This window comes from Chiloscyllium plagiosum, chromosome 45 (genome assembly GCF_004010195.1).
Source record: "Chiloscyllium plagiosum isolate BGI_BamShark_2017 chromosome 45, ASM401019v2, whole genome shotgun sequence".
NCBI lineage: Eukaryota > Metazoa > Chordata > Chondrichthyes > Orectolobiformes > Hemiscylliidae > Chiloscyllium > Chiloscyllium plagiosum.
In genome coordinates this window covers 809,615-829,456 of record NC_057754.1, presented here as the reverse complement: position 1 = coordinate 829,456, position 19,842 = coordinate 809,615, and the positions used below count along the sequence as shown (strand labels likewise).

General features: G+C 44.0%; 1 protein-coding gene across 3 annotated transcripts in view; it reads right to left on the bottom strand.

Moving 5' to 3' along the window:
• The window catches only part of LOC122543787 (echinoderm microtubule-associated protein-like 4), a 63,959-nt gene that overhangs the window by 16,013 nt on the left and 28,104 nt on the right, over positions 1 to 19,842 (bottom strand). For all 3 annotated transcript variants that reach the window (XM_043682559.1, XM_043682557.1, XM_043682560.1), the window contains 9 exons: positions 10,955 to 10,983; positions 10,542 to 10,574; positions 9,796 to 9,919; positions 8,796 to 8,945; positions 8,114 to 8,183; positions 6,379 to 6,489; positions 5,131 to 5,226; positions 3,925 to 4,059; positions 338 to 476 (listed from right to left, as the gene is read on the bottom strand). In XM_043682559.1, the coding sequence (XP_043538494.1) occupies positions 338 to 476; positions 3,925 to 4,059; positions 5,131 to 5,226; positions 6,379 to 6,489; positions 8,114 to 8,183; positions 8,796 to 8,945; positions 9,796 to 9,919; positions 10,542 to 10,574; positions 10,955 to 10,983 (887 nt within the window). The remainder of the gene's footprint in view (positions 1 to 337; positions 477 to 3,924; positions 4,060 to 5,130; positions 5,227 to 6,378; positions 6,490 to 8,113; positions 8,184 to 8,795; positions 8,946 to 9,795; positions 9,920 to 10,541; positions 10,575 to 10,954; positions 10,984 to 19,842) is intronic.

Below are 19,842 nucleotides of genomic sequence, written 5' to 3'. Positions count from 1 at the left end.
TTTGAAGAGATGATGTGGACTCAATGGGCCGAGTGGCCTGCTTCTACAGTGTAGGGATGCTATGAAAGCTGACTGAGATAATTATAATATAAAATATAACATCTTAACCACACCAGCTGATTCCACACCAAGTGAGAGATGCCTTCCACAGATGTAAGCAAACTACTCACTGCATCCTGCTGCTTGAAACCTTGCTATATGTAAAACACACATTCTTGCCATTATTTGTGGAGAGCGTGCTTGTTTCACTTCTGACAAGTCAGTGAGTAGTAGTTTATGTTCATGTCCCTTACAGAAACCAGGGCAAGCCCTAGTGGTAGAGACGGCTGACAAGTACCTTTGGCTCCTTTGCCCAATGTCTTGATGTCTGCAGCTGCTTTACCCCATAGGAGGATATTTCCCTCTGAGTCGCCAGTCAGCACATCCCCATTTCTCAGGAACACAAAACACTGAATAAATTTGGGTTTCTTGTATTTCTGTAAAATGAAAGAGGAAACAAATTCAGCTGCAAATTTGCGCTTCCTGTCACTGTATTATCACCAACAGAAGGTCAGTTCTCCTCACTATATCACTTTGTCGCTTCACCAGCTTTCCGGTTTCTCACAGCTGAGGCAGGGCAGCCCATGGGTTACAGAAACTATTCAACAAAAGAGGGTGGTATGAACTAAAATAATTTGCAGCATGGTCACAGCATCGAATATTAGAGGATAAGATGTAGAAGTAACAGTAGACTAATATACTCTGCCATTCAATGAGACAGTGACTGATCTTAAAATCCTCAAGTCCTATTTTCCTGTCTTATCACCATAACCTTTGATTCTCTTACTGATTAAACATCTGTCTATCTCTTCCTTGAATATCCTCAAGGACTCAGGCTCCATGGTAAAGAATTCCACAGATCCAAACACTCGGAGTGGGGGAATCCTCCTCATCTCTGTCCTTGGTTGGTGATCCCTTACTCTGAGATTTTGCCCTCTGGTCCCACTCTCTCCTATAAGACCATTAGGTAAAGGTGAAGAATTAGGCTATAGGGCCTATCAAGTCTCCTCTGCCTTTAATCATGGCTGATAGGTTTCTCAACCCCATTCTCCTGCCTTCTCTCCTTAACCCTTGATACAATTACTAATCAAGAACCTATTTATCTCTCTCTCAAATACACTCGATAACCAGGCCACCACAACCTTCTGTGGTAATGAGTTCCACAGATTGACCACTCCAGCTGAAGAAATTCCTCCTGAGCTCAGTTGTAAAGGGTCATTCCTTCATTGTAAGGCTGTGCCCTTGGGTCATAGTCTGTCCTACTAATACATCTTCTCCACATCCACTCTATTCAGGCCTCTAAGTTTCAATCAGATGCCCCTCATCCTGCTAAACTCCACTGAGTATAGACCCAGAGTCCTTAACCATACCTCTATGACCAGTCCTTCATCCCTCCTATAAGCCTCCTCTTGCCATACTCTTCAATACCAGCACAGTTTCCTGAGATACGTGGCCCAAAACTGCTCTCAATGAGTTTTGAGAAGATTTGTAGCACAGGTTGAGGTTCAGGCTGTAGGTTTGCTTGCTGAGCTTGAAGGTTCGTTTTCAGACATTTCGTCACAATACTAGGAAACATTTTCAATGAGCCTCCGAATGAAGCACTGGTGGTGTAGCCCGCTTTCTATTTATATGTTAGTTAGAGGAGTTAGAGGAATTAGAGGAAACCTTCAAGACCATCATTAATACCCTTACTGGTATAAAATTCACTAAAGAGGAGGAAAACAACAACAAACTGCCATTCCTAGATGTCACAGTAGAGCAAACAGCCAATGGGCAACTTCAAACCAGTGTCTACAGGAAAACAACACATACGGACAAAATATTGAACTACAGAAGCAATCATCCCAACATCCACAAACGAAGCTGCAATAGAACATTATTTCAACGAGCCACCACACACTGCAGCACTGAGGAACTACAAAGAGCAGAGGAAAATCACCTATACAATGTATTCAAAAAGAACTGGTGCCATTGAACACAGTCTGCTGATTTCTGAGCAACAAACCCAAACAAGCAGACAAAACACACCCAGAAACCCTAGCCACTCTCCTCTACATGAAATACATCTCAGAAATGACTGCCAGACTACTCAGACCTCTTGGCATCATGGTAGCCCACAAACCCACCAACACAGTAAAACAGCAGCTAATGAACTTGAAAGACCTCGTACAAATAACAAGCAAAACTACTGTCATTTACAAAATACCTAGCAAGAACAGTAACAAAACAGGCAGAAAACTAGCCACCAGGATACATGAACATCAACTAGCCACAAAACGACATGACCCTCTCTCACTAGTATCTTTACATACAAATGACAAAAGACACCACTTCGACTGGGACAACACATCCATTCTAGGACAAGCCAAACAGAGACACACATGAGAATTCCTAGAAGCATGGCATTCCAACCAGAAATCTATCAACAAACACATTGACTTGGATTCTACTTACCACCCCCTGAGAAAAAGAACAGAAAATGATATCACCATAGGGAATAATGTCACCATAGGAAGTGACATCACCAACCCTAGGAAACTCAAACATATAAATAGAAAGAGGACTACACCACCAGTGCTTCATTCAGAGGCTCACTAAAGATGTTACTTAGTATAGTGACGAAATGTCTAAAAACGAATATTCCAGCTCAGCAAGCAAACCTACATCCAGACTGCTCTCAATATTTACAAATACAGTCTGACCACAGCTTTACACAGCCATCAGCAGTACATCCTTGCTCTGTATTCTAGCCCTCTTGAAAAGAATGTTAATGTTGCATTTGACCTCCTAAACCCCAGCTGAACCTGTATGTTAACTTTAGACAGTCCTGAACCAGGACTCCCAAGTCCATTTGTGGTTTGGATTTCCAAAGCCTTTCCCCATTTAGAATATAGTCTACATCTCTATTCTTCCTACCAAAGTGCATAACCTTACACTTTCCCACACTGTATTACATCTGCCACTTCTTTGCCCACTCTTCTTGCATGTCCAAGTCCATGTCCAAATAGCCGCCCTGCTTTCTCAACACAACCTGCCCCTCCATCTACCTTTGTGTCATTTTCCAACTTAGCAACAATGCCCTCAGTTCCTTCATCTAGATCGTTAATGTATAATGTGAATAGTTGTGGTTCCAATACTAAGCCCTGCTGAATCAACTCATCATTGGCTGCCATCCTGAAAATGACCCCTTTAATGCCACTCTCTGCCTTTTGCCAATCAGCCAATACTCTATCCCATGCCAATACCTTGTTCCCACCTCTTATTTTACTTAGCAGCCTCCTGTGCAGCACTTTGTCAAAGACCTTTCGGAAATCCAAATAGACCACATCCATTGGATCTCCTTTGTTTAACTTGCTTGTTACCTCCTCAAAGAATTCTAACAGATTCTACAGATGGCACAGTGGCTCAGTGGTTAGCACTGCTGCCTCACAGCACCTGGAACCCAGGTTTGATTCCAGCTTCTCTCTCTCAAACTGTAGGGTGAATCCTATCATATTATGATCACTGCCCTCTAAGGGTTCCTTCACCTTCAGCACCCTAATCACGTTTGCCTCATTACACATGTCTAATCCAGAATTGCTTGTTCTCTGGTGGGTTCCACCACAGTCTGCTTTAAAAAAAATCTCTTGTAGACATTCCACAAATTCCTTATCTTGGCATCTGCTACAGAGTGACCATTTAGAGTGTAGTCTGAACTCACCAGTACAGAATGCCAGTTAGTAAAGAGTGACTGTTTAAAGAGTACCGTTTGAATTCAGTGCACAGAGTTGGTACAGAGCACAGTGGTTGATTAATCAGGTGTTACCATTAGAGAGTACAGTCTGATGCACTGACACAATAGGGAATATCTAACTGTTAGTCAGGCTGTGGTATAGCATAACTTACCCCAAAGATGCCCTGCTTTTTGGTGAGGCAGGAGCCAGTCCAAGTCCAGAAGTAGACATGTGATTTGCCACAGGTGACAACACTTGAGCTGTCGGTTGGGTGAAACTCTACCTCGAACACTGCCTCATTGGTTGTCTGTCAGGGTGAGACCACAGTGGAGATTAGCATCTGACATCAATTCCATAAGACCATAAGCATTCTACGGTACAGATGGCCATTCATCCTACTGGGTCTGTGCTAGCTCTTCATTAGAACTACCCAAATAAGGCTACACCTCTTTAATCTTTCTTAATAGTACTGAAAACATATCTTTTCCATTATTTCTGTAATTCTCTCTTCAAAGTTCCTAATGAATCTGCTTTCAGGGTATTCCAATTCGCAAAACACATTGTGTCAAAAAAGGTGATACTCTTTCCCCCTCTGGTCTCTTCAGTCAATGTCCTATGTTTAGTGGAAAGGGTTTCTCACTCACTCAGCATGATTTCTATTCTAGTAATCAGACTGAAAGCCCCGACTCCATCTGGGAGGCCTCAATATTCCAGAACCATGCCTATTCACACTGCTGATGGCAATTAACTCCTTCACACCTTGAACATGAACATGACCTAATTTCCATGTCCCTCTTCAGCTCCTCGTAATATTTAGCTGTGTCTGGAAACAACCTGGCTAAAGGAACTATCACCACTGCTCTGTAATGGGAAGTAGCTATCAGAGCCTGCACTGAGCCAGAACAGCTTAAACAATGTCCCCACAGTAAGTTTGTGTAGAAGACAGCATTTTAAATCATGGTTCATCCCCTCATCAAATGGTAGGTTTCCTATTGGCCTGTCTCCACTCCAGCATTGCTCTGACTTGGTGAGTAGCCAGAGGCCATTTGAGTCAGCACCCTGCCCAATGCACATGCTGAGCAGAATTTCCACGAGCCATTATTTAGGTTAGGGTTGATCACTTTATGAAGCCCCTGATTCACAGAAAGTGATCAAGAACAGAGCACCCTCCAACGCTACAGAGCAGCCCCTGACAGATATGCTCCAGGACCCCTATGACCTTCTGTGGTTAATATTGGAGATACATCAGCCCTGCAAGCATAGTTCATTCCACTACAGAGTCACTATCCCAAAGGAATTCACCTGTTTACTCTTATGCTGACTACAAGAACCCATCCCAGCCTCCATGCCCATCATCTCTAGTGTTTAAAATACCTACCTTAATCTCCACCTGCTTGGTACTCTTGGCACAGTCCCAGATGGACATGATGTGTTCTGTGGAATCATCAACTACACAGAGAAAAGCACCAGAATCCTGCAAAATCAAACGGCACCATAAGCCTCACTGGCTGGTCTGCAGGAAACCTCTCAGGAAAAGGATGTCTGAGGGAGGGTGGGAGTGACAAGGGGACACTGGGAGTTGGGAGTTACAGAGGGGAGACAGTGACAAGGTTAGGGAGTGATGACAGGATGCAGAGGGATGGAGTGACAGGTAAAGGGAGTGATGTAGGGACTCAGAGAGGAGGGAATGATGGGGGAAAGCAGAGGGGAGGGAAGGTGAGAGAAGAGGAGGAAAATTCTGTAACGAGCTTTGTCACTTCAGATTATATCCCAAATGCTTTTCCATTATTGAAGTATTTTTGAAATATACTGGTGTAACATAGGGACACGACAGCTGATTTTATATACTACAAGCTCCCACACACAGCAATGAGGATGACTCAGATCATCTGTTTAGAGTGATGTTTGTTGAGGGATAAATACCAGCCTGCAGACCCCAGAGAACTCACCCCGCTCTTCTTCCAATAGTGACGTGGGATCTTTTACACTCCCCCCACCTTGCAAGAGGGCAGACAGATTCTTGGTTTAATGTTCATCTAAAGTGAGAGAGTATGGAAACTGCAGAATGCATCAGCACTCAATTTCAAACTATGTCTACACCAGTTACAATGAGAAATCTTCAGAGAGATCCCCCTCCTAAATTCCATATTATACATCGATTAGCAAAGATCACACATTGTTCCCAATCCAGCTGAGGAATGGATCTTAAAATGGACTTGGACAGTGTGGAAAAACAAAGTGTTGCCCCAAATGGCAGGTTTGAGTGGGGAACACTACATTCCTCATCACTGGATCAAAAGAGACTGTATGTTTGAAAGGCTGTGGATTGGTGCCAAACATCACAGGCAGGTTAAAGAGCAGCAAACACTTATGAGAGAGTTAGCAACTTCCACAGAGGACAGGAGGAGAGAACAGAGAGAGAGAAAGAAAGAGATGGGGAGGGAACATGAAGGAATAGAGTAAGAGGTAAGGGAATGGAAGAAGAGAGGGAATGTGAGAAATGGAGTTGGAGGGGAGGTACTATGAGGGAATGAAACAGTAGGGGAGGGAAATATGAGAAATGTAGTAGGAGGGGAGGGGATGAAGCAGGAGAGAAGGGAATATGAGGATGCGGTGATGGACTTACGGCCTTGGAGAAAGCGAGTGTAGCAACCCCTCTCTCAAAGCTGCCTAGGCCAATGTGTTGCAGTGTTTGTAAAGTCACTGAATCCCAGATGTGGACACAAGGTAACAGGAGCTGCAAAAAGGAACACAACAACAACCACGGTCAGTCAATCTTAACATGACCAAGGAGAGCCGCCTCGCAATTCTTCCTCCTTCACCCAGTACTCTCCCCTCACTCTCACGTCCCCCCCAGTCCTCTCACCCTACTCATTCATTACCCCCAGTCCCCTCATCTCACTCACTCTCTCACTCACATAAAGTTTTGGAGCAAAAATAGACCATTTAGCCCATCAAGTCTGCTCTGCTGTTCCACATTCCATGGCTGATCTGATAATATTCAACTCCACTTTCCTGCCTTTTCCCCATAACCCTTGATTCCCTTTCTGAATAAAAATCAGACTATTTCAACCTTAAACATATTTAATGACCCAACCTTGATGTCCCTCAGAGAAGAAATGCCTCCTCATCTCTGTCTTAAATGTGTGACACCTTGTTCTGAGATTATGCCCTCTAGCCCTAGACACCCTCACAAGGGGAAACAATCTACCTTGTCAAGTCCCTTAAGAATCTTATATATTTCAACAGAGTTACCTCTCATTCTTCTAAATGTCAATCTACTCAACCTCTCAATATAAGAAAGCCCCTCCATTCATGGTATCAGCCTAGACAGCCTTCTCTAGAATGTCTCCAATACCAGTATATCTTTTCTTAGAAAACAGGTCCAAAACTGTTTACAATATTGCAACTGTAGTCTGACTAGTGCTTTGTATAGTTTTCACAAAACTTCCCCCTTTTGTACTCTATTCCCTTTAGAGGCCAACATTCCATTTGCTTTTTCCTAGTACCCAACGAGCCTGGATGCTAGCTTTTTGTGATTCATGGGCAAGGACTCTCAAATCCTCTGTGCTGCAGCTTTCTACAGTCTTTCTCTACTTAAGTAATGGTCAGCTCCTCTATTCTTCCAGCCAAAGTACAGAATCTTTCATTTTCCCACATTATATTGCACCTACCAAGTTTCTGTCCACTCAGTTAGCCTGTCTAACTCCCTCTGAAAATCTTTGTCATCTTCACACTCTCCTCCCATTATACATTCTCAATCCAGTCTGATCCCTGGTTGGACTCACAATAGACTGTTCAAGGAATACACTCTATAAATTCTTCCCCATGGTTACCTGTGCCAATTTGATTTTCCCAATCTACATAAAGATTAGAGTCACCCACAATTAAAGACCGCTTACTTTACATGCCCATGTCATCTGATTTGTTCTCTGTCCTATAGAACAGGTGTGGGGGGTATACACTACTCCACTAGTGTTGTCCTAGTCGCCACAGCATCTCTTACTCACTACCCCACTTTCTTTTGCTCATTCTGTCTCTCTCCCCCTGTTCTTTATGCTTCTCTCCTCCTTGCTCTCCAAAGGCTCCATCCCCACAGTAAGTGTCAAAGTGTGAACTGTAACATGCTCCAGCATCACTATGTGTAAGTTAAGATGATTGAAATGTTGCAGGCTGTTTTAAAGCAGTAGTTGTCCAGAGACAGCAGTGGAGGGTGAAGGCAGAGAATAAAATGTCCATTTTCAGTTTGGAGATGATGGTGAGAGATACTGTCTACTCACAGTAACTGAACAACCTGCACTGACTGAAGCATAACCCACATTTCCCATGGCCTCAATGGCTATTGGGACTTCACTCAATACCTTGCCATCCTTATCGACTCCAGCTGCCTGTCCTGATGCGATCCGCACTTTATCCGGGTGGACAGCCAAACTAGTGAAAAACAGCACAGTCTGTTAATCCTGAATATAGTAAATCCTCGAGATCTGATTGATATACTGCACACTACCGCTCATCACTCCAAACTCCAACCTCTCCTCATAGCTCTCAGACCTCTCAATTCCATCCTCCTTCCCCTCAGTTCCGATCATACTTCAGATTGCAGAAACATCCTGAAGAATCCCAAGTCTCTTCCTGGATTGCAGACAGCCCAAACTCCCTTCAGCTTCCTCTGCCCCCACTGCTACTCTCAGCCTATTGAATTTCCCCTAATCCTTCTCTCAGAGTACAGCAACAGACCTATTCCCCCCACCCTCTCAGACACATCCAAAACTCTACCTTAGTCCTGCAGAGACTACCTCCACATCCATTCGTTCACCCCCTCGACTCTCCAAGTCCTCAACCCAATTCCCATCCTGAGCCACAGCCCTCCTTGACGCAAGCCCCCTTCCTCCCCCCCCATCACAATCATTTGCCACCTCCTGATGTGAGACTGTGCTACTGCACAGACTTCAAATTATACACCAGAACCATTGTGCATGATCACACACACCACTATCTGCCCTCTCACTCAGTCCATTCCCTCCAACAGCTCCCCATTCTCACCAGCGTACACAGTCGGTGTGTTTGAGATAGTGACGTTGTGCCCTCTCCTCGATGTTGAACAAAACCACGACACAGGCAATGAAATAGACAATCTCACCCGAAGACAGCAAGTGCAGGTTGTAGCGAGAGTCCCGTCCTCTGTAACCATAGCTAGATCTGGTTAAGGACTGATGGATGGATTGGAGAAAGCTAATAAATAAAACATAACCTGCGCAGCTTATAAATCTTCCCAAGTGCTATCACATGGCCAGCACACTCCACCCTCTAGATACTGAAATCATCTAAATAGTGTCAGCTAACTTTCCTACTGACCTCCATCAAGATAGACTGACTGTGCATACACAACTGGATGTCTTACTAAACTCTGTCATGACAGACCGACAAAGTCTATACTGAGTGATGCCACTAACCTCTATCTGGACAGATCTGTTACATCAGGTGTGGTTAGCTGCCCCAGTATCTTGGTCTAGACACACTGACAGTGTCTAGACTGTATCAGCTGACTGCCCTACTCTCCTTGGTCTGGACAGAGTAACAATGCCCCATTCTAATCAGTCTAAACAGAGTGATGATGCCTAATCAGTGTTGTTGGCTGATCCGCTCTCTTGGTCCAAACAGAGAGACAATCCCTAGACAATTATAGCTAGCAGACCTGCTCTCTCAATCTACACAGAGTGACAGTGTCAGCTGGCTGTCCCATTCTCCTTGGTCTAGACAGAGTGACGATCCCTAGATGGTGTCAACTGGCTCTCCCATTCTCTTGGTCTGGACAGACTGACGATCCCTAGGCAGTAAATATGGGAGAGTTACTGAGTGGCTGAGATACAGTAACAGTTCCCAACATTGATATGAAGCAGAAGTCTGGAAGCTAGGAACTTACCTTGAGCTTTTTGTTATACATGATTGAGTTCAATAGGTAAAAGTTAGAATGAGTGAGCAGAGAAAATGGGAAAAGGGAGAGGCGGCGACACCATTGACTCTTATCCAAATCAGAGGATACACCCAGTCCAGTTTCAGTTTCTCCACTGGCAGCTCAGCCTTTAGATCTTCCGTATTCTGGAGTTTGGATGGGACATACATGGTGATTGGACGCCCTCGGAGGAACATTTTTATGGATATTCCCTCTGGAATAGTGAAAGGAGGAGCACAGATTATAAAGCAGAATGCAGGACTGCAGGAGAATGTCCATCTGGGCACCTACACACCTCCCTCCCTTATTTCAGTGGGCTCATGGTGCTCCGGACAGAAACCTGGGTACAAGAGTTGAGAGACCATCGTGGCACAATGAATATTTGATATTAGGTTGGGATCAGGGAAAATGACCATGAACAATACAGTAAAACCCAGATAGTGAGGGTACAGCTTGGAGGTAGTGAGTGTTTTGAAGGTAGTTCTTGTGAGTGTCTCAGAAGTAATGAGGATTTAGAGGGCAGTTCTACTGGGTAGTGAGTGTTTCAAAGGTAGTTCCTGAGAGTAGAGAGTGTTTTGAGGGTAGTTCTTGGAGATGGTGAGTTGTTTGAAGGTAATTCTTGGGGGTCGTGAGTTTTTAGGATAGTTTTTGGGGTAGTGAATCTTTCGAGAGTAGTTCTCGGAGGTGGTGAGTGTTTCAAGGGTAATTCTTGGGTTTAGTGAGTGTGTCAAGGTTTAGTGAGAGTTTTGAGGATTAATGTTTGGTTGTAATGAGGGTTACTGTTGTTTTTGTCATCTGTTTCAATATCTGGTCAATGAGGAAAGATGGAAGCTCACCCTGATTGTAGACTCCACGTCGGGAAACAGCACCTGAAACAGAAAAGCAGTTAGGCTTAAGAGTTTATTTCTCAGCTTCAAAGGCAATTCAAAGCAAAAGGCAAGGCTAAAGCATTTACAACAATTTTCGGCCAGACATGACATGTAGACAAGACTACCTCCCCATCACCATCCAAACCCACTGCCCTCCCCATCATCATCCAAACCCACTGCCCTCCCCATTACCATTCAAACTCATCGCCTCTCATCATTCCTGTCACCCTCCGCCTGAACCCTGTCACACGTCGAATGGATCCCATCACCTTCCTCCGCACTCTTTCACTTCACTGTCCCTCCCATCCCCTGAGGGCCAATATCAGATGCTGGTGCATTTGCAGGTTATATGCGTGCCCTGATACTTTCCAATTCATTACCTGGACTCTGTATCAGCTCCTTGGTTCGGCTACAGGAAAGAAGAGACACTCTTTTAGTGAATTAGCAAGCAAATCATTTAGGCAGGATAAATCATCCTGGGGAATGAGGAAATGGCAGAAAGCTTGAACAAATAACTTGTATCTGTACTCACAGTCAAAAACACAAAGGATGTGAGTGGAAGGTTTGAGTTATAAGGAGAGACAGGATAGACTGGGACCTTTTCACTTCAGTGCAGGACATTGTGGGGTGACCTTATAGAGGTTTATAAAATAATGAGGATTATAGAAAAGGTGAATGACAAGTGTCTTTTCCCTATGGTGGGGGATTTCAAGACTAGGTGGCACATTTTTAAGGTGAGGGGAAAATGATTTTAAAAAGACATAAGGAGCATTTTGTTTTTTATGCACAGAGTGGTTCGTATGTGGAATGAACTTCCAGAGAAGTGGTGGATGCGTGTACGGTACAACGTTTAAAGACATTTAGATAAATACACGAATAAATGCTTGGAGGGATATGGGCCAAGTGCAGGCAGGTGGGACTAGTTGGGATTATGGTCAGCACGGACTGGTTGGACTGAAGGGTCCATTTCTGTGCTGTATGACTCTATGACATAGCAGGTGTAGGGGTAACCAAGGGACTAAGAGAGTCAGGAACTTTAAATCATTGACATTAGAAATATTAGATAAATGTAAGAGATTAAAAGCTGACAGGAGCTTAGAGTTAGAACAAACAGAGTTATTTACCTTTGGTTTGTTGCCCATGCCACGTGGTAGTGAGGTGAGGAATAGGGAGAGAGAGGAGTTGAACGTGTAGCTACAGGGATGATGCAGGATGGAGCGTTTTGGAGTCCTCGATAATTGGGACTCTTTCTGGAGTAGGTGGGACTCTACAAACAGGATGGTCTTCACTTGAACCAGAGGGATACCAATATTCTGGGGGGTTGGGGGTGGAATTTGCTAATGCTCTTTGGGAGGGTTTAAACTAATTCAGCAGGGGGATGGGAACCTAAATTGTAGTTCCAGTATACAGGTGGTTGAGAGTAGTGAGGTCAGAAATAAGGTTTCAAGGTCACAAGGGGACTCTGGCAAGTAAGAAGTTGGTTTGAAGTTTGTCTATTTCAACACTGACAGAATCTGGAATAAGGTGGGTGAACTTGCAGCATGGGTTGGTACCCGGGGTTTCGATGTTGTAGCCATTTCGGAGACATGGATAAAGCAGGGACAGGAATGGTTGTTGCAGGTTCTGGGATTTAGATGTTTCAGTAAGAACAGAGAAGATGCCAAAAGAGGAGGAGGTGTGGCATTAGTAATCAAATACAGTATTACGGGGGCAGAAAGGACGTTTGAGGACTCATCTACTAAGGTTAGAAACAGGAAAGGAGAGGTCACCCTGTTGGGAGTTTTCTGGAGGCCTCCGAATAGTTCCAGAGATGTAGAGAAAAGGATCGCAAAGATGATTCTCGATAGGAGCGAGAGTAACAGGGTAGTTGTTATGGGGGACTTCAACTTTCCAAATATTGACTGGGAATACTATAGTTCAAGTTCTTTCGATGGATCAGTTTTTGTCAATTGTGTGCAGGAAGGTCTTCTGACACAGTATGTAGACAGGCCAATAAAGGGCGAGGCCACATTGAATTTGGTACTGTGTAATGAACCAGGCCAGGTGTTAGATTTGGAGGTATGTGAGCACTTTGGTGGTAGTGACCACAATTCAGTTATGTTTACTTTAGTGATGAAAAGTGATAGATATATACTGCAGGGCAAGAGTTATAGTTGGGGGAAAGGCAATTATGATGCAATTAGGCAAGATTTAGGATGCATAGCTTGGGGAAGGAAACTGCAGGGGATGGGCACAATTGAAATGTGGAGTTTATTCAAGGAACAGCTACTTTGTGTCCTGTATAAGTATGTACCTGTTAGGCAGGGAGAAAGTTGTTGAGCGAGGGAGCAGTGGTTTACTAAAGTTGAAGCTCTTGTCAAGAGGAAAAAGACGACTTATGTTAGGATGAGATGTGAAGGCTCAGTTAGAGCGCTTGAGAGTTACAAATTAGCCAGGAAAGACCTAAAGAGAGAGCTAAGAAGAGCCAGGAGGTAACATGAGAAGTTGTTGGCAGATAGAATCAAGGAACATCCTAAGGCTTTCTATAGGTTTATCAGGAATAAAAGAAAGACTAGAGAAAGATTTGGGCCAATCAAGGATAGTAGTGGGAAGCGGTGCATGGAGTCGGAGGAGATAGGGGAGGCGCTAAATGAATATTTTTCATCAGTATTCACACTGGAAAAAGATGAATACTGAGATACGGGCTGCTAGAGTAGATGGGATTGAGGTGCATAAAGAGGAAGTTTTAGCAATTCTGGAAAGTGTGAAAATAGGTAAGTCCCCTGGGCCAGATGAGATTTATCCTAAGATTCTCTGCGAAGCAGTGGAGGAGATTGATCTTTATGTTGTCATTGTCTACAGGAATAGTGCCAGAGGTCTGGAGGATAGCAAATGTTATCCCCTTGTTCAAGAAGGGGAGTAGAGACAACACTGCTAATTATAGACCAGTGAGCCTTACTTCAGTTGTAGGTAAAGTGTTCAAAAAGGTTATAAGATATAGGATTTATAATAACGGAGGCATGGGATTGAGGGTGATTTAGCGGTTTGGATCAGAAATTGGCGAGCAGAAAGAAAACAGAGGGTGGTGGTTGATGGGAAATGTTCATCCTGGAGTTACTAATGGTGTATTGCAAGTATCTGTTTTGGGGCCATTGCTGTTTGTTATTTTTATAAATGACCGAGATGAGGGCATAGAAGGATTGGTTTGTAAATTTGTGAATGACACTAAGGTCAGTAGAGTTGTGGATAGTGCTGAAGGATGTTGTGGCTTAAAGAGGGACATAGAAAAGCTACAGAGCTGGGCTGAGAGTTGGCAAATGGAGTTTTATGCAGAAAAGTGTGAGGTGATTCACTCTGGAAGGAGCAACAGGAATAAGGAGTACTGGGCTAATGGTAAGATTCTTGGTAGTGTAGATGAGCAGAGAGATCTCTGTGTATATGTACATAGATCCCTCAAATTTGTCATCCAGCTTGATAGGGCTGTTAAGAAGGCATATGGTGTGTTAGCTTTTATTAGTGGAGAGATTGGGTTTTGGAACCATGAGGTCAAGCTGCAGCTATATAAAACTCTGGTACGGCCTCATTGGAGTATTGCGTACAGTTCTGGTCACCGCATTATAGGAAGGATGTGGAAGCTTTGGAAAGAGTTCAGAGGAGATTTACTAGGATGTTGCCTGGTCTGGAGGGAAGGTCTTATGAGGAAAGGCTGAGGGATTTGAGGCTGTTTTGGTTGGAGAGAAGAAGGTTGAGAGATGACTTAATTGAAACATAGAAGATAATCAGAGGGTTAGATAGGGTGGACAGTGAGACCCTTTCTCCTCGGATGGTGATGGCTAGCATGAGGGTACATAGCTTTAAATTGAGGGGTGATAGATATAGGACAGATGTTAGAGGTACTTTCTTTACTCAGAGAATAGTAGGGATGTGGAATGGCCTGCCTGCACAGGTGTTGGACGTGCCGACTTTAAGGGCATTTAAATGGTCATTGGATAGGCATGTGGATGAAAATGGAATAGTGTAAATTAGATAGGCTTCAAATTGGTTTCACAGGTCAGTGCAACATCGAGGGCCAAAGGGCCTGTACTGCGCTGGAATGTTCTATATTCTAAGTCCCCATGCCATTATGGCCTACATCCTAATGTTTGAAAAGAGGCAGCAACAGGGATATTATGCTTCTCGTTTTCAAAATTTCTCAGATTCCTGAACAGTCCCAGTGACTGGAATTTAGCAAATGTAACATGACTATTCAGAAAGGCAGAAAGAGAGAAAATAAGGACTGACAGAGTAGTTAACCTGATAGCATAGAACATAACAGCGCAGTACAGGCCCTTCGGCCCTCAATGTTGCGCCGACCTTTTAGATTAGATTAGATTACTTACAGTGTGGAAACAGGCCCTTCGGCCCAACAAGTCCACACCGACCCGCCGAAGCGCAACCCACCCATACCCCTACCTTTACCCCTTTAACCTAACACTACGGGCAATTTAGCATGGCCAATTCACCTGACCCGCACATCTTTGGACTGTGGGAGGAAACCGGAGCACCCGGAGGAAACCCACGCAGACACGGGGAGAATGTGCAAACTCCACACAGTCAGTCGCCTGAGTCGGGAATTGAACCCGGGTCTACAGGCGCTGTGAGGCAGCAGTGCTAACCACTGGGCCACCGTGCCGCCCACAATCTGCAGCCCATCTAATCTACACCATTCCATGTACGTCCATATGCTTGTCCAATGACGACTTAAATGTACTTAAAGTTGGCGAATCTACTACCGTTGCAGGCAAAGCATTCCATACCCTTACTACTGAGTAAAGAAATTACCTCTGACATCTGTCCTATATCTATCACCCCTCAATTTAAAGCTATGCCCCCTCGTGCTCGCCGTCACCACACTTGGAAAAAGGCTCTCCCTGTCCACCCTATCTAACCCTCTGATTATCTTATATGTCTCTATTAAGTCACCTCTCAACCTTCTTCTCTCTAACGAAAACAGCCTCAAGTCCCTCAGCCTTTCCTCATAAGACCTCCCCTCCATACCAGGCAGCATCCTAGTAAATCTCCTCTGTACCTTTTCCAAAGTTTCCACATCCTCCTTATAATGCAGTGACCAGAACTGTACGCAAAACTCCAAGTGCAGCCGCACCAAAGTTTTGTACAGCTCTAGCATAACCTCATGGTTCCGGAACTCGATCCCTCTAATAATAAAAGCTAAAACACTGTATGCCTTCTTAACAACCCTGTCAACCTGGGTGGCAACTTTCAAGGATCTGTGTACATGGACACCGAGATCTCTCTGCTCATCTACACTACCAATAATCTTACCATTTGCCCAGTACTTTGCATTCAAGTTACTCCGACCAAAGTGAATCACCTCACACTTGTCTGCATTAAACTCCATTTGCTACCTCTCAGCCCAGCTCTGCAGCTTATCTATGTCTCTCTGTAACCTACAACATGCTTCGTCACTATCCACAACTCCACTGACCTTAGTGTCGTCTGCAAATTTACTAACCCACCCTTCTACGCCCTCATCCAGGTCATTTATAAAAATGACGAACATTAGTGGACCCAACACCGACCCTTGCGGTACACCACTAGTAACTGGACTCCAGGATGAACATTTCCCATCAACCACCACCCTCTGTCTTCTTTCAGCGAGCCAATTACTGATCCAAACTGCTATATCTCCCACAATCCCAATCTTCCGCATTTTGTACAATAGCCTACTGTGGGGAAACTTATCGAACGCCTTGCTGAAATCCATATACACTACATTAACCAGTTTACTCTCATCTACCTGTTTGGTCACCTTCTCAAAGAACTCAATAAGGTTTGTGAGGCACAACCTATCCTTCACAAAACCATGCTGACTATCCCTATCAAATTATTCTTTTCTAGATGATTATAAATCCTATCTCTTATAACCTTTTCCAACACTTTACCAACAACTGGTCTAAAATTACCAGTGTTGTTTCTACTCCCCTTCTTGAACAGGCGAACCACATTTGCTACCCTCCAGTCTTCTGGCACTATTCCTGTAGACAATGATGATTTAAAGACCAATGCCAAAGGCTCGACGATCTCCTCCCTGGCTTCCCAGAGGATCCTAGGATAAATCCCATCTGGCCCAGAGGACTTATCTATTTTCACACTCTGCAGGATTTCTAATACCTCTTCCTTGTGAACCTCAATCCCACCCCCAGTCTAGTAGCCTGTATCTCAGTATTCTCCTCGACAACATTGTCGTTTTCTAGAGTGAATATTGTCAAAAAATATTTGTTTAGTGCTTCCCCTATCTCCTCTGACTCCACACACAACTTCCCACTACTATCCTTGATTGGCCCTAATCTTACTCTCGTCATTCTTTTATTCCTTAAATACCTATAGAAAGCCTTAGGGCTTACCCTGATCCTATCCGCCAACAACTTCTCATGTCTCCTCCTAGCTCTTCTGAGCTCTCTCTTTAGGTCTTTCCTGGCTACCTTGTAACCCTCAAGCGCCCTAACTGAGCCTTCACATCTCATCCTAACATAAGCCGCCTTCTTCCTCTAGACCAGAGATTCCACTTCCTTCGTAAACCACGGCTCCCGCGCTCTACAGCTTCCTCCATGCCTGACAGGTAGATACTTATCTAGGACAGTCAGAAGCTTTTCCTTGAATAAGCTCCACATTTCTAATGTGCCCATCCCCTGCAGTTTCCCTCCCCATCCTATGTTTCCTAAATCTTGCCTAATCGCATCGTAATTGCCTTTCCCCCAGCTGTAACTCTTGCCCAGTGGTGTACACCTATCCCTTTCTATCACTAAAGTAAACATAACAGAATTGTGATCGCTATCACCAAAGTGCTCACCTACTTCCAAGTCTAACACCTGGCCAGGCTCATTACCCAGTACCAAATCTAATGTGGCTTTGCCCCTTGTTGGCCTGTCTACATACTGTGTCAGGCAGCCCTCCTGCACACACTGGACAAAAACTGACCCATCTATAGTACTCGTACTGTAGTGATCCCAGTCAATATTTGGAAAGTTGAAGTCCCCCATGACAACTACATGTTATCAGGAACCTACTTCTGGGCATTTGAAAGGTTGTTGCTAAAAATAAAAGTTCATGGTGCAGGGGTAATCATATTGGCATGAATAAAAGACTAGTTAGCTAATAGAAAATGTAGTAGTTATAAACGGGGGATGCAATAGCCTTGTGGTATTATAACTGGACTGTTCATCCAGAAACCCAGGGAATATTGTGGTGACCCCAGGTTCAAATCCCACCATGGCAGATGATTAAATTTGACTTTAATAAAGAAAATATCTGAATTAAGAGTCTAATGATGACCATGATTCCATTGTTGATGGTCGGGGAAAAACCTATTTCGGTCACTAATGTCCTTTAGGGAAGGAAATTGCCATCCTTACCTGGTCTGGCCTACATGTGACTCCAGACCCACAACAATGTGGTTGACACTGAACTGCCCTATGGGCAAATAGAGTTGGGCAATAAATGCTGGCCTAGCCAGCGATACCCTCATTGTGTGAATGAAGTTTTTTTTAAAATGTGTTGAAGGCAGTTCAGAGAAGTTTTACCAAACTAATAACAGGGACGGGCAGGTTGTCTTATGAGGAAACGTTGGACAGGCTAGGTTTGTATCCATTGGAGTTTAGAAGAGAAAGAGGCAACTATTTGAAACACGTAAGACCTCAAGGGATCTTAACAGGGTGGATGTGGAGAGTCTAGAACCAGGGGTCACCCTTTAAAACTAAAATGAGGAGAAATATTTTCTGTCATGTATCTGTGGAACTCTCTTGCTCAAGAGGCAGTGGAAGCAGAACCTTTGAATATTTTTAAGGCAGAGGTGGATAGATTCTTGTTAAGCAAGGTGATGAGATGTTATTAGGGGTTGGTAGCCATGATTTTATTGAATGGGGCTCAGGCTTGAGGGCTCAGTGGCTTCCTCCTGCTCCAAATTCATACTGATTGTATTTAGAGAATTAAAGTCTGATCAATAGAATCAACAAAAAGAAAATAGTGTTTGGCAAATTTATTAAGAGTTTTTTGAAGATTTATGCATGTTGTATAGATAAAGAGCTATATTTTGAGTATTGTGTTCAGCTCTGAGCACTTTATTTAAAGAAAAATGTTAAGCCTGGGAGAGAATGCAAACAAGACTTATTAGAATGATCCCAGGAATGGGGATTTTAGATACAAGAGATTGGAGAGAAATTGTGCTTATTCTTCATGGAGCAGAGAAGATTAAGAGTTGACCTTATTGAGGTATTCAAAATTATGAACAATTTGACAGACTAAGAAAGGATATTCTGTTTCCACTAATTGGTATGTCAGTAACTAGGGGTCACAATTTCAAGACTGTCAGCAAGAGAGCAAGGACTGAAATGAGGAGAAACTGCTTTACTCCGGGAATTGTTAGGATTTGGAATGCACTGCCTGGGAGCACAGTAGAGACGGATTCCATAAGCAGTTTCAAAAGAGAGCTGGATACATATTTGAAAGTGAGTTAGTTAGAGGTTGCAGAAATAGGGCTTGAGAATGGGACTAGCTGGGTAACTCTTTCGGGAGCCAGTGCAGACATGATGGGTCATTGGCCTCCTTTTGTACTGTAAAATCCCATGATTCTAAAAGGTTAACACATAAGCTTGCAGAGTCAGGGTATTAGATTAGTTTAGATTCTGTAGATTCTCTACAGTAAGGAAACAGGCCCTTCGGCCCAACAAGTCCACACCGCCCCTCCGAAGAAAAACCCACCCAAACCCATTCCCCTACCCTATATTTACCCCTGACTAACGCACCTAACACTGTGGGCAATTTAGCATGACCAATTCACCTGACCTGCGCATCAGACACAGGGAGAATGTGCAAACTCCACACAGACAGACAGGAATCAAACCCAGGACCCTGGTGCTGTGAGGCAGCAGTGCTAACCACTGAGCCACCGTGCCACCTGGGTATTGTATTGGTGTGGATGGAGAATTCGTTAATGCACAGAAAATGCAGATAAACAGAGTTTTTTCCAAGTGCATTAACTCTGATTCCTTGAGTCACAACTGACAATGCATACTAGCAATAGTTGGTAGTTAGTAAGACGGGCAGGGGCTATAGCAGGAAACCAGCTAAGGTTGTGGCTCTAGATCATTATCCAACCCCCCCCAGGTAGGCCTCACGTTGACATGATATTGTATCTGGGGCAGGATTGTGTTCGTCTGATGGCCCCAGGATCAAATATCTTTCCACTGTATTGGCTGACATGAGTATAAACCAAAAAACATCCAGTACTGTG